This window comes from Lathamus discolor, chromosome 20 (assembly GCF_037157495.1).
Source record: "Lathamus discolor isolate bLatDis1 chromosome 20, bLatDis1.hap1, whole genome shotgun sequence".
Classification (NCBI taxonomy): Eukaryota; Metazoa; Chordata; class Aves; order Psittaciformes; family Psittacidae; genus Lathamus; species Lathamus discolor.
In genome coordinates this window covers 2,269,579-2,292,930 of record NC_088903.1, presented here as the reverse complement: position 1 = coordinate 2,292,930, position 23,352 = coordinate 2,269,579, and the positions used below count along the sequence as shown (strand labels likewise).

The 23,352-nt window shown below is 56.6% G+C and overlaps 6 protein-coding genes across 7 annotated transcripts; 4 read left to right on the top strand and 2 right to left on the bottom strand.

Annotated features, from left to right (window-relative positions):
• Positions 1-1,397: 1,397 nt before the first annotated feature.
• LOC136024232 (feather beta keratin-like) lies at positions 1,398-1,791 on the top strand. Its single transcript, XM_065699440.1, has one exon. It carries the CDS (start codon positions 1,398-1,400, stop codon positions 1,716-1,718), a length of 321 nt encoding a protein of 106 aa, XP_065555512.1. The 3' UTR covers positions 1,719-1,791.
• A 2,136-nt stretch (positions 1,792-3,927) lies between these two features.
• On the bottom strand, positions 3,928-4,715 carry LOC136024038 (feather beta keratin-like). Its single transcript, XM_065699097.1, has 2 exons — positions 4,643-4,715; positions 3,928-4,250 (listed from the first exon to the last, which is right to left on the bottom strand). The coding sequence occupies exon 2, from the start codon at positions 4,246-4,248 to the stop codon at positions 3,928-3,930; it is 321 nt and encodes a 106-aa protein (XP_065555169.1). The 5' UTR covers positions 4,249-4,250; positions 4,643-4,715.
• A 1,012-nt stretch (positions 4,716-5,727) lies between these two features.
• On the top strand, positions 5,728-6,050 carry LOC136024237 (feather beta keratin-like). Its single transcript, XM_065699446.1, has one exon. It carries the CDS (start codon positions 5,730-5,732, stop codon positions 6,048-6,050), a length of 321 nt encoding a protein of 106 aa, XP_065555518.1. The 5' UTR covers positions 5,728-5,729.
• Positions 6,051-8,675: 2,625 nt separating this feature from the next.
• On the bottom strand, positions 8,676-9,704 carry LOC136024070 (feather beta keratin-like). Its single transcript, XM_065699142.1, has 2 exons — positions 9,592-9,704; positions 8,676-9,091 (listed from the first exon to the last, which is right to left on the bottom strand). Exons 1-2 carry the CDS (start codon positions 9,652-9,654, stop codon positions 8,750-8,752), a joined length of 405 nt encoding a protein of 134 aa, XP_065555214.1. The 5' UTR covers positions 9,655-9,704; the 3' UTR covers positions 8,676-8,749.
• A 1,823-nt stretch (positions 9,705-11,527) lies between these two features.
• On the top strand, positions 11,528-12,260 carry LOC136024100 (feather beta keratin-like). 2 transcript variants are annotated; one of them, XM_065699186.1, is made up of 2 exons: positions 11,528-11,597; positions 11,938-12,260. In XM_065699186.1, exon 2 carries the CDS (start codon positions 11,940-11,942, stop codon positions 12,258-12,260), a length of 321 nt encoding a protein of 106 aa, XP_065555258.1. In that variant the 5' UTR covers positions 11,528-11,597; positions 11,938-11,939. The 2 variants fall into 2 exon arrangements, with proteins under 2 accessions (XP_065555258.1, XP_065555257.1); XM_065699185.1 differs by having other exon boundaries at positions 11,592-11,597; positions 11,919-12,260.
• A 5,598-nt stretch (positions 12,261-17,858) lies between these two features.
• Positions 17,859-22,153, top strand: AGPAT1 (1-acylglycerol-3-phosphate O-acyltransferase 1). The gene is made up of 6 exons (XM_065699187.1): positions 17,859-18,121; positions 20,653-20,786; positions 21,084-21,259; positions 21,365-21,460; positions 21,672-21,744; positions 21,912-22,153. Exons 1-6 carry the CDS (start codon positions 17,859-17,861, stop codon positions 22,151-22,153), a joined length of 984 nt encoding a protein of 327 aa, XP_065555259.1.
• Positions 22,154-23,352: the final 1,199 nt, after the last annotated feature.

Here is a 23,352-nt window from a genome sequence, read left to right as displayed (position 1 = left end):
CCCAGCACCACTGGGGAGGCAAGAAAATCTCTTCCAACTGCCCAAGCAGTGAGGGCTGCAGAACACCCCAGTGCCACGTGCATGGGGATGCTCAAGGAGGACAAGTGCTCAGAACACCTCTGAGTACGAAACCAGCTCTCAAAGCCCATCAAGGAGCGCTGCACTTCCCTGCCCTGAAGCCCTGGAGGCAGCTGGGATGCATTCCAGGAGGGCAGGGGAATGCCTTCCGTAGGCAAGATTCCTGGGATAGACTCTCCCTACCCGTGGCGAGTCACACTCTAATTCTGGCCTGGCGTGTGTCAGCCTTTGGTGTGAGGACAAGCCAGGAGTGCAGCCCATGTCCACACAGGGCTCAATTCCCCTGCGGCCAGGGCAGCTCCATCCCTGCCTTGTGAAAACGAGCTCTGAGCACAGGGCATCACCCAAGTCCAGGGCTCCAGGATGACCTCATGGCCATTGCCCTCAGCAGGACTTTCCTGTTGCTGCTCCCATAGCTCAGGGGCTACAGGAGGTTTGGAATCGTGGCCAGGCCCCTGTGTCTCTGGCTGGTCAGGGTGCAAAGCTGCGGCCAATATGCAGGGTGGTGTGAGGAGAGTGCAAAAAGCAGAACCTTGTCCTGAGCCCCAACACACCGCACAGGTAATGAGAAAGAACCCAAACCCATGGGGATCCCCCTGGGAATTGTCTTCTGCCCATACTGATGTGTTCCTGCACAGGAAATTCTTGGGCTTCTCATCCTGGTACTTGAAAGAATCGTCCATAACCTGATGGGTGTGTCAGAAATGAGGACATGTATTGTTGACGGAATCAAAAACCCAACCAGTGCCATCAGGTGGGTGTTTTGCTTTGGAGGTGAGTCTGCTGGAAAATTACTGCCCGTGTGCAGTGACTGTGGGCCTGGGGCTGTGCAGGAGCAGTATAAAAGCAGGAAATTCTCCTCACTCTCTCATCCACTGCTCTCGCCTCCATCTCCTTGAGGACAAGGTGAGTGTGAAGCTCTTTCGCATCCTTCTCCTCCGCTGATATTTCTGAGGACATACCTGCCCCTATGACTTGTGCTGGGCATTGGAACTTCTTGCTATGGTAGAGGGAAGAGGGAGGAAGCTGTGACATGGAGATGCAAACTTGTCTATAACCTGGACAGAGCTTGGGGCTTGGATGAGATAAGGTTGAGCCCTGAGCCATGGGGTTGTTTGGGATCTCCCTGGGCTTAGTCAGTCTTGTCAGGGATCTTCTGAGGGAAAGGAGAAGCCCATGTACCTCCATGCACAGACTCCAGCTCTTGTCTACCAAGCATGCCTTTCATCCTTGCTCGTGGAGTGAGAGGCTGCTCCTGACCCGTGTCCCTGCTCTGCTTGCCCCTGTCCTGTTTCCAGGTGAAGCTCTACCATCCAGACATGTCCTGCTACAGCCCGTGCGTGCCTTGCCAGCCCTGCGGCCCGACCCCGCTGGCCAACAGCTGCAATGAGCCCTGCGTCAGGCAGTGCCAGGACTCCAATGTCTTCATCCAGCCCTCCCCCGTGGTGGTGACCCTGCCCGGCCCCATCCTCAGCTCCTTCCCGCAGAACACCGCCGTGGGCTCCTCCACCTCCGCTGCCGTTGGCAGCATCCTCAGCTCCGAGGGAGTGCCCATCAACTCCGGGGGCTTTGGCATCTCTGGCTTGGGCCTCTCCGGCTTGGGCGGCCGCTACTGCGGCAGGAGGATCCCCCCCTGCTAAAGCTGCTGGCGATGGCCCTGGGAAGCGCCCAGGGACCCAGAAGATGGCACCACACTGCGGGTCAAAGACTCCTTTCTGCCCCTGATGCTCCCTGCACTGTGACCTCTACTCTGATTGACCTCGCTCCCCTTTTTTGCCTCAATAAATCTCTGTAGCAGCCCAGTCAATGCCTTTGTCTTGTCCTTTCCCTGCAGATGCTCTCCCAAGATGACCAGGGAGAGAGATGCTGCTCAGAGGGTTCTGGGACGGGGTGTTGGGCATTATTGTGCAGTTATTGTCAACATGGGTTTGCACTGAGCTTGCTCAGTCATGAATTCTGTGACTCTGTTTCTAAACTTCGCTGCCTACTTGGGGTATAGCAGGATTGAATGACCCAGTCACTACCATCCGTTTGGTGCATACACCTCTTCCTTTTCCTTGGGAAGTTCAGCGTTGTGAAGAAGGAAGTCAGGGGAAGAAAGAATGAATGTGTTACTGAAAAGGCAGCATCAACACCTTGCCAAGAAAGCATAGGAGACCCTGCCCTTTCACAGCATTGAGGTTTTGCGTTGCAGGGTGAGGAGAACCCCAGGCAGGAAATCAAAGCAAAACAACAGTGAAGGAACATACTGCCACAGTGTCCTTGGGAAACCACTGTCTCCACAGCTGGGCTCCACAGGTCTTGTGGTCTCTGATCTGGTGCAGAGGTGCTTGTGGCAATCTTCTGTTTCCTTCCACAGAGGATTCAGGAGAGTTCCTGCACACTGCCTTTCTCCTTGGCCAAGGAGCTGAGTCCCTCCTCCCCCTTGCCGGCCCTATCCCCGCCAGTGGGCAGAGGCACAAAGGCCATCCTCGGACGATGGGATCACAGCATACTCATGTTAGAAAGTAACTCCGGAGGTGATAGGGCCCAACCCCTTGCTCCAACATCACTCAGCCATGAGCATCCAAGCACTGTTACTGCACTACCTAGCCAGGCAACCTTTTCTACTCCTTGACTCTCTTCCTGGTGAAAACCATTTGCCACCGATCGAGTTCAAACCTCTCATCTCTCAGGGTGAGCCCGCTGTCTCCAGTTCTCCAAACACACATTGCCACAGTGAGCACTGTTGAGCCTGGATTTGTCCTCTGGGGAACCTCACCACAGCTACCACTAAGCTGCTCTTAGGTCTCCCACCAAAGACTTCTCTCCACTATCAGCAAGGCCCATGCCCTCAGCCATTCCTCCCGAAACATGTGCTCCAGGTCCTTACCACCTGGGACACCTTTGGCTGAACTCACTCCATTTGGTCAAGTCCTTTTCCCATTAGATCTTTCTTGCGTTAGAGCGGTGTTCTAGAGCCCAACCGGTGAGTGCTGAGCAGAGTGGGATAAGTCCTATTGGTACTGGCCATGATGCCGATGACAGTCCTTTGTGTCCAGAAACGGTTTTGATGGTGTTACCAAAAATCTGGCCCTGCCTTAGGCTGCTGCTTGTCTGGGTGGAAGCATGTGTGGAGCGCTAGGGCTGGTTGCGGCCACGCAGGGACCCGGGTGGACACGTGGGATCTTACCCAGTTCTCTCCTGCAGCAGTTCAGCTGCTCCCCTTTGTCAGCCACAAGCCTCTGCAGCCTTTGCCTCCGGTCACTGCACTGCTGTGGAGAGCTCCTGGGCAGACCCTTGAGACGCTCAGCCTGCACAAGCTGCCTCTTACTGATCTGCTCCCGCTATCCAGGACCATGCCCAGGAAACGCCGGGCACAGGTAGGGAAGGAGCAGGGCAAGGAGGATGTTCTCTGCCTGTGGGCCTGCGTGACAGTCTATCAGGGGAAGGGGAAAAAACAGAAAACCCAAGTGGTGCAAAGGCAACACAGGGCACCTCACACCAGCAGAGGATGCCCAGCCATACTCTAAAGAACGGCCGCTTTGGAGAGACTGCCCTGAGGCTTTCAGTTCACGACCATTGTGTTAACAACCACTACACCTTCATCCAAAAACCTCCATCCCAGAATCACACAGAGAAACAACTCTATCATTGGGCACCTTGGGAGAGCATCTGTAGGGGAAAGGATGAGAGAGAGGCATGGGTTGGGATGCAGCTGAACTTTAATGAGTCAAAACAGGGAAACAAGGACACTGTGAGTGGAGACCCTGGTGCAGGGAGCACCAAAGGCAGAAAGGGTTCGGGATCCCCAGTGCGGTGCCATCTTCTGGGTCCCTGGGCACTTCCCCAGGGCCATCGCCAGCAGCTTTAGCAGGGGGGGATCCTCCTGCCGCAGTAGCGGCCGCCCAAGCCGGAGAGGCCCAAGCCGGAGAGGCCAAAGCCCCCGGAGTTGATGGGCACTCCCTCGGAGCTGAGGATGCTGCCAACGGCAGCGGAGGTGGAGGAGCCCACGGCGGTGTTCTGCGGGAAGGAGCTGAGGATGGGGCCGGGCAGGGTCACCACCACGGGGGAGGGCTGGATGACGACGTTGGAGTCCTGGCACTGCCTGACGCAGGGCTCATTGCAGCTGTTGGCCAGCGGGGTCGGGCCGCAGGGCTGGCAGGGCACGCACGGGCTGTAGCAGGACATGTCTGGATGGTAGAGCTTCACCTGGAGACAGGACAGGGGCAAGCAGAGCAGGGACACGGGTCAGGAGCAGCCTGAAGCCCACCACAAAGGAGCCAAGCAACAAGATGGAGTCACGACCTAGGGGCTGCTTAAGGAGTCCCACTGCCTTCAGCTTCCCCTCAGTGCAAAAGAGCCCTGCCAAAGGCAACCAAACCCAGCAAGGTCACCGCCCAGACCATTGCTCAGCCAAGACCCAGCCTAACTCCATGCCACAACTTCAACCATTTTTCCTGTCCTGTGACAAGCTGCTTCAGCGCCAGTGTAGGATGAAGGAGCAGGTTTATCCTGAGAAGTCCCAGAGGAGGATGAGGAGAAACAGGAGGACAATGAGGATAAGAAAGAGTTTCATACTCACCTTGTTCTCAAGGAGATGGAGGCGAGAGCAGTGGATGAGAGAGTGAGGAGAAGTTCCGCCTTTTATACCACTCCTGCACCGCCCCTGGCCCACAGTCACTGCACACAGGCAGTAATTTTCCAGCAGACTCACCTCCAAAGCAAAACGCTCACCTAATGGCACGGGTTGGGGGTTGTTTTCCATCTGATTTCCTCATTGCTGATGTGTTGCTCTGCCATGCAGGTGCTACTGATGTGCCTAAAGATGGCTTTAGTAGGACCCCAGAGGTTATCACAAGAGGGGAAAGCCGCCAAACAAATGGACACAGGCAGGAGAGGACTGCATTGGTGGGACAGCACGATCCTGTCCAGAGGGTTGAAAACAACCTCACCAGATCTCTCCCGACCCATGCCTCTTACCTGCACACACACCTCCACCACTTGCAGTATATCTTATGCTACTATTGATGTGCTCCTGACAGGAAATATTTGGGTCTCTCATCTTGATACTTGAAAGGATCTTCTGTGACATAATGGTCATTTCAGAAACGAGGAAGTGAAATGGCTGCGTTGATGGAAACCAAACCCCAACCTGTGCCATTAGGCGTATGTTTTGCTTTGGAGGTGAGTCTGCCGGAAAATTACTGCCTGTGTGCAGTGACTGTGGGCCTGGGGCGGTGCAGGAGCAATATAAAAGAAGGAACTTCTCCTCACTCTCTCATCCACTGCTCTCGCCTCCATCTCCTTGAGAACAAGGTGAGTCTGAAGCCTTTTCTCCTCTCCTTCTGCCTCCTTTTTCTTGCCTTATGTCCTATACTGGGTCAAGGGGCTACGAATAATGAGAGAGGGAAGGGAGCAGAAGGTGTATCATGCAGATAGGCTGCGGCTGGCTGAAGTGAGTGATGGCTACACTGGGAGCTCCCTGCACTTCACTGTTCTTGTTGGGGCATTTTTTGGCTGAGGGGAAGCTGAAATCCATGGATCCCCCTACAACACCTCCAGCTCTTGTTTCAACCTTGGCTTGTCTTGGGCTGAAAGGCTGCTCCTGACCCACGTCCCTGCTCTGTTTGCCCCTGCCCTGTCTCCAGGTGAAGCTCTACCATCCAGACATGTCCTGCTACAGCCCGTGCGTGCCCTGCCAGCCCTGCGGCCCGACCCCGCTGGCCAACAGCTGCAACGAGCCCTGCGTCAGGCAGTGCCAGGACTCCAACGTCGTCATCCAGCCCTCCCCCGTGGTGGTGACCCTGCCCGGCCCCATCCTCAGCTCCTTCCCGCAGAACACCGCCGTGGGCTCCTCCACCTCTGCTGCCGTTGGCAGCATCCTCAGCTCCGAGGGAGTGCCCATCAACTCTGGGGGCTTTGGCCTCTCCGGCTTGGGCCTCTCCGGCTTGGGCGGCCGCTACTGCGGCAGGAGGTTCCCCCCGTGCTAAAGCTGCTGGCGATGGCCCTGGGGAAGCGCCCAGGGACCCAGAAGATGGCACCACACTGGGGATCCCGAACCCTTTCTGCCTTTGGTGCTCCCTGCACCAGGATCTCCACTCACAGTGTCCTTGTTTCGCTGTTTCAATTCATTAAAGTTCAGCTGCATCCCAACCCATGCCCCAATCTCATCCTTTTTCATACAGATGCTCTCCCAAGATGCCCAGGGAGAGAGCTGTTGCTCAGGGGTGGTTCTGGGAGGGGATAATTTCGTAGTCATTTGTAATAGCGTTGTGTGGGATCTGCCTCGATGGAGTTGGCCCCATATTAGCCCTCCTGCTTCTTCTTTGTGGCTGTACCTGGAATGGTGCTGATAACACAAAAATGTCTTGCGTTTTGCTGGGCTCTGCTTGCACAGCAACAATGCTGTCTCTCTGACTGCCTCTTAGAAATGCTTGTAGGCTGGTGTGAGGAAGATGTTGGGAGGAAACAAAGGCAGGACTGACCAAAGGGATTTTCCATAACGTATGACATCATGGTTAGCAACAAATGGTAAGAGGAAGGAGGAGGTCTGGGGCAGGGAGGCATTCACAGAATGGTTGAAGCTGGAAGAAACCACCAGAGGTCATCTGGTCCAACCCCCTTCTCTCTAACCAAGCCTCCTAAACCAAGGGAAAGACTTCCTTTCTCCAGACCTTCTCTCTGGTCTTCTGGCTCAGGAATTGCTGCGGGTTGGCTTTGATGTTGAAGACTGAAGAAAAGGCAGCATTCAGTATCTCTGCCTTCTTTGTGTCCTCTGTCACCAGGGTCCCTGCTCCACTTTGTAGTGGGCCCACATTTTCCTCCTATTAGTGATCTATTTGAAGAAACCCTTCCTGTTGTGCTTAATATCCTCAGCTAGATAGAATTCCAAATGGGCCTCGGCTTTCCCAATCACGCTTCTGCATACTCTGACGACATCCAAAGTGGCCTGTCCCCGCTTCCACCTCCTCTCTACCTCCTGCTTGGGCTTCACTTCCTCATTAAGCATTTTGCCTTCTCAAGCAACCAGTAATTGCCCTGGCATTGGTGCCCCAACTGTGCTGGGGGAGCTGTCTAGTGGAGAACATGAGGGAATACAGCTCCCTCTCCCCATCCAAGGCTGATGTGGTTCATTCTCTTGTGCAGGTTCCCGAGGTCCTTGTTCACACTTCCTTGAGATTTTTACAAATGTTAATGAACTGTTGGGTTAATGTGGCTTTGTGGAAACTGCTGTCATGCCGGCTTAAGAGGTGACAACTTCTGGGTGTGGTGACAGTGAAATGTGCCCTGAGGTGCACAGTCCCTGGGTAGCTGCTGCTTGCAAGCCAGCTGCTTTTAGCACTGTATTGGCCTTGCTTGTACTTGACCTGTGTTTACTGAGCCACAACTCCTTAGCATCAGAGGGCCGTCATGATTCAGCCAGGGACCCCAACTACATCTAAGAACATGGTAGCTGAGGCAGAGACCCAAACCACAGGTGAGGACACTATGGCTGGGACAGGGACCCAAACACTACAGGCAGTGATTTTTATGGTGATGAAATAGTGGACAATGAGGTGAATGGGTCCTTTTCATTGATTTGTAAAGAAGTGAGGGGAGAAGCGTGTGATGAGGAAGGCAGCCCTTCAGCAAAGGAGTGGGAGGATGAAGTGAGACAAGTAACTGAAGAGACAGAAAGTACGGAGTCGAATCATAGAAAGGCTTGGGAAGAAGCTCATCCAGTTCCAACTCCCTGCCACGGGCAGGGACACCTTCCACTAGACCAGGTTGCTCCAAGCCCCATCCAAGCTGGATTTGGTTGCACCCAGTCTTTGACCTCAAGAGAGCTTCAAGACGTGGAAACATTACAGCCACCAGCCTGGTGAGCAGGTTCCTGCATGGCAACTCTGATGTTTGGAGAGTGGAGCCAACAGTCAGGAACTGGTAGGTAAGGAAGCCAAACAGCTGGGATCCCTGCTTAGGGACCCAGGAATTGACAGTGGACTTGGAGAAGAAGCTGTGAATTGCGGTCTCTGGAGGTGTGTCCTGTCAGTTGTGAGGGCAAGATATCTATCCAAGATCTTGTGATTTAGTAAGGAAGGTGAACCAAGGCTTAGAGAGGCATAAAGTACCTGAGAGGATGAGTTGTGATGGAAGTCATCTGATGACAAGGAGGTCTCCTAAGGACTGGAGAATGCCCTGTGTACAAGGGCCATCTGAAAAGGGTAGTCCGGAATGAACTAGTGCTGTATTCTAACAGCTTGGCAGCAATGTATTGCCTGGATTTGGATACACCAACGGTGAAGAGAGCATCTTCCTGTCTGAAATTCTGAAGACAATGCCTCTCCCTCCTCTCAGTGTAGTTGCAGTTTGGTTACCCCCTCATGTGGGGCAAAACAAAAGAAGTGATTGAGAAAGGCCGAAGAATAATTCTGATTCTTCTGCAAGGTATATTTGCCATGAAATCAAGCAAGGTCAAACTGCACAGGAAACACATTTCTTGGGATCTTGGCATCTGCATGAAAAAGGATGACACAAAGTCATGGGTTGGGATGCAGCTGAACTTTAATGAGTCAAAACAGGGAAACAAGGACACTGTGAGTGGAGTTCCTGGTGCAGGGAGCATCAGGGGCAGAGAGAAGTCGGCATCCCCAGTGCGGAGCCATCTTCTGAATCTCTGGGCGCTTCCCCAGGGCTATCGCCAGCAGCTTTAGCAGGGGGGGATCCTCCTGCCGCAGTAGCGGCCGCCCAAGCCGGAGAGGCCCAAGCCAGAGATGCCAAAGCCCCCGGAGTTGATGGGCACTCCCTCGGAGCTGAGGATGCTGCCAACGGCAGCGGAGGTGGAGGAGCCCACGGCGGTGTTCTGAGGGAAGGAGCTGAGGATGGGGCCGGGCAGGGTCACCACCACAGGGGAGGGCTGGATGAAGACATTGGAGTCCTGGCACTGCCTGACGCAGGGCTCATTGCAGCTGTTGGCCAGTGGGGTCGGGCCGCAGGGCTGGCAGGGCACGCACGGGCTGTAGCAGGACATGTCTGGATGGTAGAGTTTCACCTGGAAACAGGGCAGGGGCAAGCAGAGCAGGGACACGGGTCAGGAGCAGCCTTTCACATCACCATGATAGAGGCAAGCCACAAGCCAGATACAAGAGCTGGAGGTGTTGTACGGACATCCATGCACTTCTCCTTCCCCTCAGCCCAAAAGACCCTGCCAAGAGCAGCCAAGCCCAGATAGTCCTTCCAAGCCCATAGCTCAGGAAACACATAACCAAGCCCCAGCCTATCTGCATGTGACACTTACTACCCCATTCACTTTCCCACATCCAGCAGTTCCAAGACCAAGTGGGAGTCATAGGGGCAGTTATGAACTGAGATAACCTGGAGGAATAGAAGAAGGAGAAACAGAAATGGTTTCATGCTCACCTTGTTCTCAAGGAGATGGAGGCGAGAGCAGTGAATGAGAGAGTGAGGAGAAGATCCTGCTTTTATACTGCTCCTGCACAGCCCCAGGCCCACAGTCACTGCACACGGGCAGTAATTTTCCAGCAGACTCACCTCCAAAGCAAAACACCCACCTGATGGCACAGGTTGGGGTTTGGTTTCCATCAGTGTTGCCATTTCATTTCCTCATTGCTCACATGCCTCCTTTGCTATGTGCTCTGCTTTCATGTGCTGCCATGACATTCCAGAGGATATCGCAGGGAACACCGTGTTTTGCAGGGTGAAGTGCCCTCAAGTGGTGGAGTGTGGAGGTTCCGTGCAGGAAGGGGATGCTGGCTTGGGACAGTGAAATGGAGTTTCCTAATCACTTTACAAGAAGAGGTTTAACTGTCTTCTGTTGATGCCCTTTGCCTTGGGGAGAGCATCTGCCCAGTTTTCTGAATGTGCAGGTTTAGGAAACCTGAGTTTGAGGCTTCAGAACGCAATACCCACCTGGCATTGAACCAGCAACGAAGTCTTCTTTCAGGCAGCTCAGTAGCAAAAGGGAGCCTTGGGAGAAGGCTGAATGGAGCAGATACACTGGGGACAGGGGATACAGGAAAGGTGAAAGTACTCCGAGGGTCCTTGTCCTTGGTCTTTAGTGGATGGATTTGCTGTGTTAATCTCATCTAACCAAGGTTTTTGACGCTGTAACAGTCGTTGCAGACCGACTGATGAAACACAAGCTGGGGAAGAGGGCAGTGCAGGGGATTGAAGTCTGGCACGTCCTCTGCTCTCCAAGGGTTGTGATGAGTGGCACAAAGCCCCTTCTGGTTGCCACTGTCTCTTGGTGCACTGCAGGGGCCAAGACTGGGGCTGATAGTGTTTAACCCCTTAATACAAAGTCCTGTACACTCCACAGAGGTAAAGAAAGGGTTGCAGAAAACATCTCCTCTGTGTCTGGGACTCATCCCTCCGTCTGGGGCGATACATCTTCTCTGGCCATTAGGGCTCCATCCCTTCTCCCGTCCCATGCCCCAAAGGCCTCCTCAGTGTGAAACACAACCCAGCACCATGGGGAAAGCAAGAAAATCTCTTCCAACTGCCCAAGCAGTGAGGGCTGCAGAACACCCCAGTGCCACGTGCATGGGGATGCTCAAGGAGGACAAGTGCTCAGAACACCTCTGAGTACGAAACCAGCTCTCAAAGCCCATCAAGGAGCGCTGCACTTCCCTGCCCTGAAGCCCTGGAGGCAGCTGGGATGAATCCCAGGAGGGCAGGGGAATGCCTTCCGTAGGCAAGATTCCTGGGATAGACTCTCCCTACCCGTGGCGAGTCACACTCTAATTCTGGCCTGGCGTGTGTCAGCCTTTGGTGTGAGGACAAGCCAGGAGTGCAGCCCATGTCCACACAGGGCTCAATTCCCCTGCGGCCAGGGCAGCTCCATCCATAACCCAGGAAATAGAGCTCCCAGTGGCCATTGCCTTCAGCATGACCTTGCCACAGCTTGGGGGACTCACAGGACATCAGCATCAGCATCATGTTGGGGGACAACAGGACATCAGTAGAGTGTCTCCTGCTAGACAGGGTCCCAAGGGAGCAGCCAAAGTCCATAGTGGTATGAGGAATGTGGGAGGAATGAGACACTGTGCCAGGCACAAACACACCCCTACAGTAGTGAGAAGGGGCCCAACTCCACACCATTTGGTGAGGAATCAGGGGTTTGGGTGGCCATGGATCTTGGTAGGAACATCCCCTTCCTGGAGAGGAGGTTGTACACAACCTCATCAGACTTCCTTGCATCCATGTTCTCCATCTGCATAGAACCCACCAGCACTCAAGGGCATATCTTCTGCCTCTGCTGACATGGTGCTGTCTGGGAATGCTTTGGCCTCTCATTATAGCACTTGAAAGGATTCTCCATGTCCTGGTGGTCATGTCAGAAATGAGGAAATTAAATGGCAGAAACCAAACCCCAACTTGTGCCATTAGGTGAGTGTTCTGCTTTGGAGGTGAGTCTGCTGGAAAATTACTGCCCGTGTGCAGTGACTGTGGGCCTGAGGCAGTGCAGGAGCAGTATAAAAGGAGGAACTTCTCACTCTCTCATCCACTGCTCTCGCCTCCATCTCCTTGAGAACAAGGTGAGTCTGAAGCTTTTGTCCTCTTGCTTATTTCTTCCTTCTCTTCCTCATCTGGGTTATCTCAGCACATACCTGCCTCCTTGTCCTATGGCATCTTGAGGCTGTTTTCCATGGGAGAGGGAAGGGTGAAGAATGTGCAGCATGAACAGATGTTGGAGCTTAGGTGAGGTGTCTCCTGGGCTGTGGGGCTGGGGATCTCACTGAACTTGGATGCTCTTGGTGAATGTCTTTTGGGCTAAGGGAAAGGGTCTGTCATGTTGTGGTGTGAGAGGCTGCTCCTGACCTGTGTCCCTGCTCTGCTTGCCCCTGCCCTGTCTCCAGGTGAAACTCTACCATCCAGACATGTCCTGCTACAGCCCGTGCGTGCCCTGCCAGCCCTGCGGCCCGACCCCGCTGGCCAACAGCTGCAATGAGCCCTGCGTCAGGCAGTGCCAGGACTCCATCGTCGCCATCCAGCCCTCCCCCGTGGTGGTGACCCTGCCCGGCCCCATCCTCAGCTCCTTCCCGCAAAACACCGCCGTGGGCTCCTCCACCTCTGCTGCCGTTGGCAGCATCCTCAGCTCCGAGGGAGTGCCCATCAACTCCGGGGGCTTTGGCCTCTCCGGCTTGGGCCTCTCCGGCTTGGGCGGCCGCTACTGCGGCAGGAGGATCCCCCCCTGCTAAAGCTGCTGGCGATGGCCCTGGGGAAGCGCCCAGGGACCCAGAAGATGGCACCACACTGGGGACGGGGCCTTGGGTTGTTGCTTCCACAGCAGCTGAGCAACCCCAGCACCCCTTGCATGGCCCATGCTGCTTTTCACCTCTGCCACTCTCTCCTTTCCCTCCTCTGTCCTTGTTCTTTTGTGCTCACCTGGCCTGGGAGCCCCACAAAGGCAGCCTAGGGAGGACCTGCTGGCCTTGCTCCCTCTGTTGGGAGCAGGTGGACACCTGGTGGGATCCACCACAGCCATGGGGCACAGGCTCCTTTCTGCCCCTGGTGCTCCCTGCACTCGGGCTTCCATTGAGACTGTCCTGTTTTCCTCATTTGACTCATTAAAGTTCTGCTACATCCCAGGCCGTAACTCTGTGTCATCCTTTCTGTTGCAGATGCTCTGCCAAGATGCCAAGGGAGAGCAAAGTGCGCAGAGCACCACTGTGTTTCTTTAGGGCAGCAGGATAACTTGGTCTCTGCACCTTCCCATGACATGATATACTCTGCGTCTTGTGGGTTGGGTGGCCATTTCCCATGGAGGCTGCATAATTGCTCTGTCTGGGGAGAAATCCTCCTTTATGTGTTGTAGGAAAAAGTCCTCTGCAGAGATCAAAACCCTTTTGACCCAGGACTGGAGGGCCCTTTACCAATTTCTTTCAGCCCTTTGAACCCTGCAGTGAGACCAAGTTAAAATAGCCCTGCTTAGCCTATAGTGAGTGTGGCCCTGTCCTGGAGAGAGGAAATCTCCATTAGTGGATAGCTCAGCCTAATAAAAGACCATCAGGCAAATGCGGGATGTGGTCCATGAGAAGGAGATTCCTACCACAAGAAGACACATCCCTGCAGACTTCCTTCCTAGCACGGGCGCTCAGGATGGGCTCAACATCCAAGCAGCACTTAGTAACCAGCCAGTTCCCCATTGGGTGACTCTTCCACACCTGCAGACACGGTCAAACACAGCCTCTTCGCCGGTCCCGCGTTCCGGGGCTGTGCTGGGGCTGGGGATGCGCGGAGCGGCGGCCGGGATCGGGTCCCTGCCGGTATCCGCCGCTTGCCGGGCTTCGTGCGGGCACCGCAGCGGAGCTGGGCCTCGGCCTCGCCGCCTCCTCCCCCCCGGCTCCGCGGAGCTGCTGCCGCGGCCGGGCCCGCAACGGGGAGCGGGACCCGAGTCCCGCACTGCGCGCTCCCGCCCGCAGCCGCTGTCTTGCACCGGGCCGGGGGCTCCGTGCGCGGTCCCGCGGGGGCTGCGGCCGCGGAACGAAGGCGGCGGCTTCGCGCAGAGCCCGAACCAAGACTTGGGAGCGGGCGGGGGCTGCAGGGGCTGCGGCGGCTCCGGCCGGCACCGCCGGTCCCGGCCTCCCGCATGATGCAAGCGGGAGCCCCCGGAGCACAGGGCTGGCCTCTGGGTCGGGCTCCACCCGGCAGGACTCAGACCCTGCTCCGGGCACTGAAGCGCAGCTCTTGCATGAGCCTGGCTCCCAGCACACACACAGGGCGCTTGGTCTCTGTTCCAAGCCCCCCAAATGCAGCATTGGGCTTTTCTTGGGAGCCCCCGAACTGGCTGAGGGACCCTGGGTGCCAAGCACCCGAAATGCAGCTCTTGGCCTCAGTTTCTGAGCCCTTTGATGGGCCACATCAGCCTGTTCCCAGGCTCCAAAACCTAACATTTAATCTCTGTTTCTCAGCTCTAACAGCAGCCCCATGAGCTCATTTCTCAGCCCCCCCCCCCCCAAAGCACAGCATTTAGTCTCATTCTGTGCCCCAAAATGCAGGACCTCGTTGCCATTTCTGAGCCCAAAATCTGGCCAAACAAGCCTAGTTTTGGGCGCTCCAAACACAGCACTTAGCGTTGGGGTTTTTGTGAGCCCCAAAACTGGCTGAGTGACCCTGGATTCACACCTCAAACAGCAATCAGTGTCGGACCTGAGCCCCAAACCCGGCTCACAAATCACAGGAGTTCATCTCTATTTCTGAGACCTAAAACTGGCCATAGGAGCCTTGTTTTGAGCCCCCCAGACAGAGTGTTTTGTGTTACCCCTAAAGCCGGCCAATGAGTCTAGTGTCAAGGCCCCCAGTCTCAGGACTTGGTCTCTGTGAGCCCCAGAACTGGCCAAGGGAGCGTGGTTTTGAGCCCCCAGAATGCAGGACTTGGTTCCTGGTGCTGAGCAACCAAAGGCAGGGCTTGGTCTGAGCTTCTGAGCCCCAACATCAGCCCTGGAGGTCACCTCCTGTCAGGACATTCACACATGGGACTTCATTTCTCAGCCCTGAACCTGGATTTTGAGCAGCCCAAACTGACCCCATGAGCCGAGCTCCAGACTCCAGCACAGGGGCCTTGGTATCCATTTATGAGCCCCAAATCTGGCTTTAGTGACCCCCGAAACCGCAGGACTCGGTCTCTGCTTCTGAACCCGAAATGGCCCCAGGAGCCGGTTTCCAGACTCCACGGCTCAGGACTTCATTGCTCAGCTCCGAGCCCAGTTCCAGGCCACGCTCAGACCTCGGTCGCTGCTCGCAGGACTCGAGCGAAGCCCCACGCTCCAGGAGAGCCCCGGAGCCGGTGTCCAGCCCCGCAGGGGGAGAGGGGCCACCCCGGCACCGACGTCCGGGAACACGGGGCTCGTCCCGGTACCGCAGCACCGACCGGGGCCGGTCCCCGCTCTGCGGAGCCGCAGAGCCCGCAGGGGCCCCAAGCACCCTGCAAGGTGCCGGAGCAAAGCCCCTTGTATAGACATCGCCCCGCCCCTCGCCCACTCCTTATGTGGACATCGCCCCGCCCCGCGGGCCCCGCCCCCTCCTTTTATAGACATCTCACCCCTCCCCTCCTTTTATAGGTGCAACGTCACCACCATCGTCCCGCCCCCTAATTTCACAGTCAGCCGAGGCAGCCCCAGGTCCTATCCGCCCGCTCATCCCCGCAGCCGCCGTCCCCGTGGCCGCCTCTCTCGTATCTCTTCCTTCCCTTCCTTCCCGTTTGACCCCGGCTGTGGCTCTCGGGAGCGGCTTCTCCCCGGGCTGCACGGCCCCAGGACCTTACGCCGGGACCTGTAACTACTCCTCGCGTAGGGGCTGCAGCCTGAAAAGGGGTGATCCCGGAGGTCCCCGGGGTTCAGTGTCTCTGCTGCTCACCAGGAAGAAGGGGGAAGTGGGGACAGATGCAGTTTGGGTGCTGGAAGCTGTCTCTGCCGTTTCCCCAACCTGATTCAGGGGTGACAGGGGCTCTGACCCCGGTGGGATTACAGGCCAGTTGCCAGGAAGCTTTGCCTTAACAGGAGAGCTCCTAGGAGGAGACTTCAGGGCTTCACATGGAGCTCCGAGCACACAGAAAGCCGGTGCCTAAGCTTAAATCCCTTCCTTCTGCCCCCATCCCGTGTCAGGGCTCTCCTGTCTCTCTCCTGGCATCCCGATTGAAAGCAGGGCTCATCCTCCCTGAGCCCAGGGCTAAGCTGTGCTCTGGCACAGGCAGATCTTCCCCCTGCAGCAAAACCCAGCCTGGCTCCTGCTGAAGCTGGAGGAGAAGCTCCCAAACACGGAGCACACAAGGCAGCGCTGGGGTGCAGCACGAAGGTGCATCTGCAGGCTGTGCGACTGCCTGGGCAGGGCAGCAAGAGCAGAAGGGAAGGAGGCCGTCCAAAAGCAAAGCTGGGTTTGATGGGAAAGGAGGCGCACAGAGGTTTCCACATCTGTACGGACAGAAAGGTATGGAGGAGGAGAGGAGTCACCTGGGAGTGGGGTGGACAGGAAGGGTAGGCTGAAGATATGGCCCAATCTTGGCTTGAATATGAGAATAATGAGAGGAATGGGAGGATGAAGCAATAGGAATTGCAACAGCCGTGGTGGAAGTAACCCCTGGAACCTTCTCTGGATCAGGCTGGATGAGCCGGGGCACCCCTCAGCAGGGGGAGCATCACACAGCCAGGAGCACAAAGGCACCTTCTTGTACCCTCATCAGCAGGGGCAGGGAGAGGCTGAGGATGGAAAAGGCAGCCGCAAGCATGGGGTGGAATGGAGCAGGAGTGATGCATGGTGGTTTTGCTGGATGTAGGTTGTGTCAGATGAGGGCAGGGCTGCTGGGTTTGACCCAGGGGATGTGATGCTTCTCTCCAGTGAGGTATAATGGGACTGTTTGCCCCAGAGCCGTGGTGGGGTTGTGATGGGGAGGCACGAATGGAGCACTTTGCTCACAGGTTCCTGCTCAGAGGCAAACTGATGGGTTGGGACAACAGCATAAGCACATCCTGGCAGGGTTAGGATGTGGAAGAGCCTGGCTGGGAGGTGCTGCTGATGGCTGAGAGCAGGCCAGAGTTAGCTCTGCCATCACAAAAGCAAGACCAGAGCTTCTGCAGCTCAACCCAGCGTTGGCCTGGATCCTGCGTGCCCAGCGCGAGAGCAGCAGAGCAGAGGAGAGGCTGATTACAGCCTGCTCAGGCTCATTACACCTCTGTAAACACCTAACGCAATGCAGCTCCTGGCTGCCAACTGGGGCAGCCTCTAGCATCTCCTTCAGCCCAGGTTAGGAGCAGGGGGTGACAGGGCTCAGACCCTGTGGCATTGCTTAGACCTTGGTGACACACACTGGGCCTTGGGAGGGGAACAGTGAGGGGCTCCTGCAGCCTGGCTTGGGGGGAGCAGAGAGATGGAGAGTGCTGGCACCACGTGCCTGCTGCAGACCTCGGCGGGGAGCAGCAAGGGGATGTCTAACAATAATCTGATGATTGGGGATCAGCCATGACGCCAGCAGGGATCTGTGACAAGCCTTGGGGTGATGGGCATGGACCAGAACCAGCTCCTGCTGTCCTGCGATCCTTCTTTACCAGGGTTGAGGTCCCTGTGGCTGGGAGAGCTGCCCAAAGCATGGGCATGTTTGTGGGCAACAGATCTGATTGCACCAAGTTGGAAAAGACCTTTAAGATCATCAAACCCAACTGTTCCCCAGCACTGCCAAGGCCACCACTGCCCCATGGCACTGAGGCCTTGTCTCCACGCTGTGTGAACCCTTGCAGGGCCGGTGCCTGCAGCCCTGCCCTGGGCAGCCTGTTCCAATGCCTGAGCACCCTCTGGGGCAGGAATTGTTCCTCAGCTCCATCTAAACCTGCCCTGGTGCAGCTTGAGGCCGTTTCCTCCTGTCCCATCCCTTGTTCCTTGGGAGCAGAGCCCAGCCCCTCCTGGCTCCATCCTCCTGTCAGGCAGCTGTAGGGAGCGATCAGGTCCCCCCTGAGTCTTCTCTTCTCCAGCCTGAACCCTCCAGGTCCCTCAGCAGTTCCCCATCACTCTTGTGCTCCAGGCCCTGCACCAACTCAATTGCCCTTCTCTGGACCTGCTCCAGCACCTCTGCAATGGCTTTTAACAGCCCAGGAAGGCATTTCCCAGCAGTGACTCCTCGGGTGACCCAGGGTCCCTGGCACTGACTCACCACCACTCTCCGCCCTTGGTGGGGTTGCCTGCCTCCCATCTAAGCCAGTCCATCCTCAAGCCTCTGCACAGGGTGAGATACACACAGCACCTTGCCCTGGACCAGCCCCAAACGCCCACATGCTGCTCTGCTGATAGACCTGATTCATCCACCATTCATGCTCCTCGGCATCCCCTGCGCCATTCACCCTGCTCCCGGGCTGAGCTCCTCAGCATCCTCCTGCCGGGGCAGCATGATGGAGGTGGTCCTGCTCCATGGGCTGCTGCTCCTCCTGCCCTTGGCAGCCCTGCTGCTCTACCGGTACAATGCCACCTTCCACTACTTCTGCAAGGTGGCCTTCTTCAACTGCTGGATCACGGCCATGGCCACCCTCCTGTCCCCCTTCGCAGCTCTTCGGGGACGCTCTGTGGAGAACATGAAGTGAGTATGGCATGGGGATGTGTGTCTATTGTAGAGGTGGCTGGGTGGAGGAGCTCGTGTGAGTTTGTGGACGCATGCGGTCTCCTGCCCCAGCCATCCCGATTGAGTCCTGGGGCCACATCAATGGCTGTGCTCAGGTCCATGTGGCATCTGCATCTTCTGGCTTGGTGAATTGTTGCTGGCCATCCCAAGGGAGGGATACACAATGATGGAGGTGGCCAGCTGGGTCAGGTTTAATGGTACCTGGAGGATGATATAGCATAAAAGAAATTGTTCTTGGGCATCACTATAGTGGGGTCATCATTTGGGTGGATTACGGGGGGGGGGTTTGGCCAAGGTTGGAGGTACCATCATTAGCAGGATGGAAATGCACCCCCATCACCATCTCCCTGCCCAGCGGGAGCCCCAGGAACTGTGCTTTGGCAGAGAGATTTGGGGATGTCTGCGTGCCATCAACTTTGGGGCATGGCACAGTCCTGTCCCAGCTCTGCTCCAGGGTGGTGGCAGCCCAGATAACATCGCTGTGCAACACGAGGGGAAGGTCCGATTGCTTTCAAGGGTGTTGCAATCTTGACACTGGATTCCTGGGCATGATAAGGGTACCAGGAGGGATGCCATTATGGCAGGGTGAATGATGCCCGAGCTTGTGGCATCACTGGGCTTGAGCCATCGTGTGCTGGTGCCAATGGATTCCAGGCCCTTGGCAGAAGTTTGGTGCAGAAATGCTGTGCACACATGGATGCATCCAGAGGTGCTCCAAGCTCTGGCGCAAACACTTCCGGCTCAGTGGAAATCCCGGGTGACTCAGTGTGACTCACGCCGCCTTATCTTGTCCCACCAACACCTCGCAGCCATCCTCCATGGGAGCATCACGCCCAGCTTCATCTCCTCCTCAGGCTCCAAATCCCAAAGCCTCCGGCTTGGAGCACGTTCCTGTCATTACTCCTGGCTTTGGGGCATTGCCATAAGTGTTTGCTTCTCTGCAGACACAGGGATCTCTGAGCCTGCATCTCCCAAGGAATAGGCGTTCTGCTGATACGATGGACCCTCTAAACATCATGTCTCCTTCATCCGATGTGCCTACCTCTACTCTCCCTTCCCAAACTTCCATTGCATCCCTCCCTAGTGCTGAGTTATTGCTGACAGCCCTGTGCCTCCCTGGGAGCAGTCACTGCCAGATATGTGGCTCTTGGCATGGATGCTCTTCATGCCATGGGCTGGAGAGTGCCCCATTTCAATGCCAAAAGCATGCCAGCTCTTTATCTCCACTGTGGGTGCCGCAATCCCCGTTGCTTCATCCTCCTTCCGTTCCTTTCGTTACTCTCATACTGAGTGTCACCCTTCATCAGCTCTGCCATCCGGTCCAGCCCTCTCTGGATGGGGACACCGCTCTTCCTTGTTCCTCCATCTGGTCCATCTCTTCCTGACGCTGCAGGTCCAGTGGAGCTGTTCTCTGTGATTTCCTCTGCAGAATGAAGCAGAGTTGGTTTCCCCTTCCTTGCTTTCTTCCCCATCCACCTGCAGCACAAAGCTTGGTGCCCATGGTGCTGCCCTTTGCCTGCTCTGCTGGGACAGTCCATGGAGACATCCACATCCCTGTAAATCCATCTAGACTGTTCCTCTGCATGTCCACCTTCATAAAACCATGGAATCAACTTGGTTGGAAAACACCTTTAAGATCATCAGGTGCAGTCGTTCCCCAGCACTGCCAAGGCCACCACTGCCCCATGGCACTGAGGCCTTGTCTCCACAGTGTGTGAATGCTTGCAGGGCCGGTGCCTGCAGCCCTGCCCTGGGCAGCCTGTTCCAATGCCTGAGCACCCTCTGGGGCAGGAATTGTTCCTCAGCTCCATCTAAACCTGCCCTGGTGCAGCTTGAGGCCATTTCCTCTTGTCCTGTCCAGACCTCATCCACCTACACTCAGTTCCCCTTGGTTGGCATCCAGCTACTCTGGCTCTATGTGTCTGCAGTGCTGGTGTCTGTGTTTCCAGCTGTACACTGGGTGAGCCTCAGGGTGAAGCTTACCTGGGCAAAGACTGGGGTCCTCACTGGGATGTGATGGTTTGCACCTTGGCTGCAGGCAGACGTTCCATCCCATCCCTTCTTGCTTTCCTATCATCACTGGGCATCAGAAAGTCTGTTCTTCTCCCTTATGCTGGCTGCTCTTCCTTATCAGAAGCTCCAATGAAGACTTTCTACTATTGACAGCAGCTGGTCTCTCCTTGGGGATGGCTATAGAATCATAGAATCATAGAATAGTTAGGGTTGGAAAGGACCTTAAGATCATCCATTTCCAACCCCTCTGCCATGGGCAGGGACACCTCACACTAAACCACGTTACAAGGTTAGCTCTGAGCTATGCAGGCTATAGATGTCCTTAGAAAAGCAAAGACTGAATACAGACTGACACAGTCTGTGCTCATTCAGACCACATCTAACCTGGCCCATCTTGTGCTTTGCTCCCTGAGTGGGAAAGCATCACAGCCCCACTCTGTGTGATCTGCTCCCAATGCGTGTTCCTCTTGCCTTAGGCTCCTGCGTGCTGCAATCCTGCCCCTCAAACACTTGTATGGCATCAAGATGCAGGTGTGGGGCTTGGAGCACCTGAACGCCGAGGAGCTCTATGTGATAGTTTGCAACCACCAAGCTGCCCTTGACCTCATGGGTAAGTGCAAGGGAGACTGGGGGCTCAGTACTTGCACAGGCAGCTTTTTGGGTGCTGCAGGGGTGGACCAGGCTCACCCTCTGGGGTCCCAGAGGGGCCAGGACCAGGGTTTGTACAGGGTAGTGTGGTAGGCATAAGCCAGAAGAGGTCAGGACAGGAGCTCAGGGCTATGGGTGTGCTACAGAGAGAGGGTTGGGCCAATGGAGGGTGATACCAGGTCACTACAGTCAGAGGGCTGGTTGGTCCTGGGTGCCATCGGGCATGGACAGATCCTTTCCTCTCCCATCCATCCTCCAGGCATGGTAGAGGTCATCCCTGACCGCTGCGTGCCCATCGCCAAGAAGGAGCTCCTCTACATGGGCACAGTGGGGTGGGCCTGCTGGCTCAGTGGCATCATCTTCATCGACCGCTATAAAAGGGAAGATGCCATCAACGTCATCTCCCAGACAGCCAGGACCATGCGGCGTGAAAAGGTGAGGGAGCAAGGGGGGAGCTGGGGAGCAAGCACCAACGGGGCAAGTGGGTTTCCAGGGTATCTGGGTTGGGTCCGTGCTCAAGTCTCCCCACGTTCTCTGCAGCTCCGGGTGTGGATTTTCCCTGAAGGCACCAGGAACCAGGACAAATCCATGCTGCCCTTCAAGCGTGGGGCTTTCCACTTGGCTGTGCAGGCTCAGGTAAGGTCACCTTCCCCTCCGCTTGCCCTTGATGGAGCGGGGGAACGTGCACCCTGGGGCAGCAGGATGGGGGACGTGAGGGTCTTCTGGGTTCTGCAGTCCCCAGGGACAGGCACCCTCTGAGAGCACAGGGACCTGCTGAAGCCTGGCCCATGTCAGGAGCTGGAGGGGGTCTGGGTGATGGACACCGCTCATGCTCCGTGTCCTACAGGTTCCCATTTTCCCCATCGTGTTCTCCCCGTACTGGGACTTCTTCAACTCCAAGGAAAAGAAATTCACCTCTGGTGAGTGATGGACAAGAAGCCCCATGGCTGGAAGGTGGTCAGGGCTGGTTGTAGGGATGAAGGATGTGCGGCTTGGAGGCCTCTGTGGAACACTGAGGCTCGTGGGGAGACCTGCTTCCCAGTAGGTTCATCTGACAGCATCCCCAGTCTTCCCCTTCTCTCTCCAGGGACGTGCACCATCCAAATCCTCCCCAAGGTGGAAACCCAGGGCCTGAGCTCCACGGATGTCCCCAGACTGACCGAGACTGTCCGCCAGGCCATGGCTGATGCTTTCGCTGAGATGTCTGCGAGCTGCTGTGGGGACCAGAGTGCTGAGCATCCTCAGCGCCCGCACCGTGCTGGGGCTGGGGCTGGCAGGGGGCCGGGCAGCCCCCAGTGCGAGGAGAACACAACTGGGACCAGCAATTAGGCACATGGATCAACCCCTCGGGGCCCCAAGGGAGGTGGCACAGCCAGAGGCTGGGCCACGCTGTCCCCTTGTCCCCTGTGGATGTGTCCACCAGACCTGCCACTGCCCCAGCAGCCTGGAGCAAGGGGAAGCAGAGCACTGCAGCATGGGGACAGGGCAGCACCCCAAAACCAGTGCAAGGTGCCCCTAAACCCCCTCGCCATGATTGTGCATCCCCTCCCCAGGGCATTGCCTGCCTCCCTCCAGCTTGGTGCTGTGTCTGGTCCTGGGTAACAAACCCTGCCTGCCTGCATGGCTCCTGCCCGCACACTGGGAAGGGGACAGAGATGTGCCAGGCAGGGCTGGGGCTTCACTGTACTGTGTTCCACCCCTGATGGTGTGACTCTCGTTGGGGTTCACCCGTGGGCTCGCTGGGCTGCTTCTTCCAGAGGCTACTGCAAACCGGAGATGCAGCTCCGATGCAGCAAGCTCTGAGGAGGGGTCCAGAGCACAGTGTGTGGCCTCGGGAGGAGCAGGAGGTCCAGGGGACGTTGTCACGATGCTGAACTATGAGACAAGGGTGTGAGATTAAACAGTCCATACCTGGTGCTGTGTGTGCACTGCATCCTGCCTGCGCCTCGGGTGCTGAGGGGAGTGTGGGGAGGGGGATCCATCTCCTTATGGCCATGTGGGGTGTCTGCATCACTGCACATGGAGCATCTCTATGGATACCCCAGCTTCTCTGAGAGCTGGAGCAGCTCTGCTCTGGAGCCAGGTTGAGAGAGCTGGGCTGGGGCAGCCTGGAGAAGAGAAGGCTCCTGAAGGGGAGACCTGAGAGCAGCTCCAGTGCCTAAAGGGGCTGCAGGGAACCTGGAGAGGGGCTTGGGACAAGGGCCTGTAGGGACAGGCCAAGGGGAATGGCTTGAACCTGCCCGAGGGGAGACTGAGCTGAGCTCTTAGGCAGAAGCTCTTCCCTGTGAGGGTGCTGAGGCGCTGGCACAGGGTGCCCAGAGAAGCTGTGGCTGCTCCATCCCTGGCAGTGCTCAAGGCCAGGTTGGACACAGGGGCTTGGAGCAAACTGCTCCAGTGGAAGGGGTCCCTGCCCGTGGCAGGGGTTGGAGCTGGATGAACAGGAGGGATCTCCCCATTGCCTCCAGACCATGGCATAACCAGACCCGTCCATCATCTGCTACCCCCCCTTGTCCGTTCCCTGCAGCCAG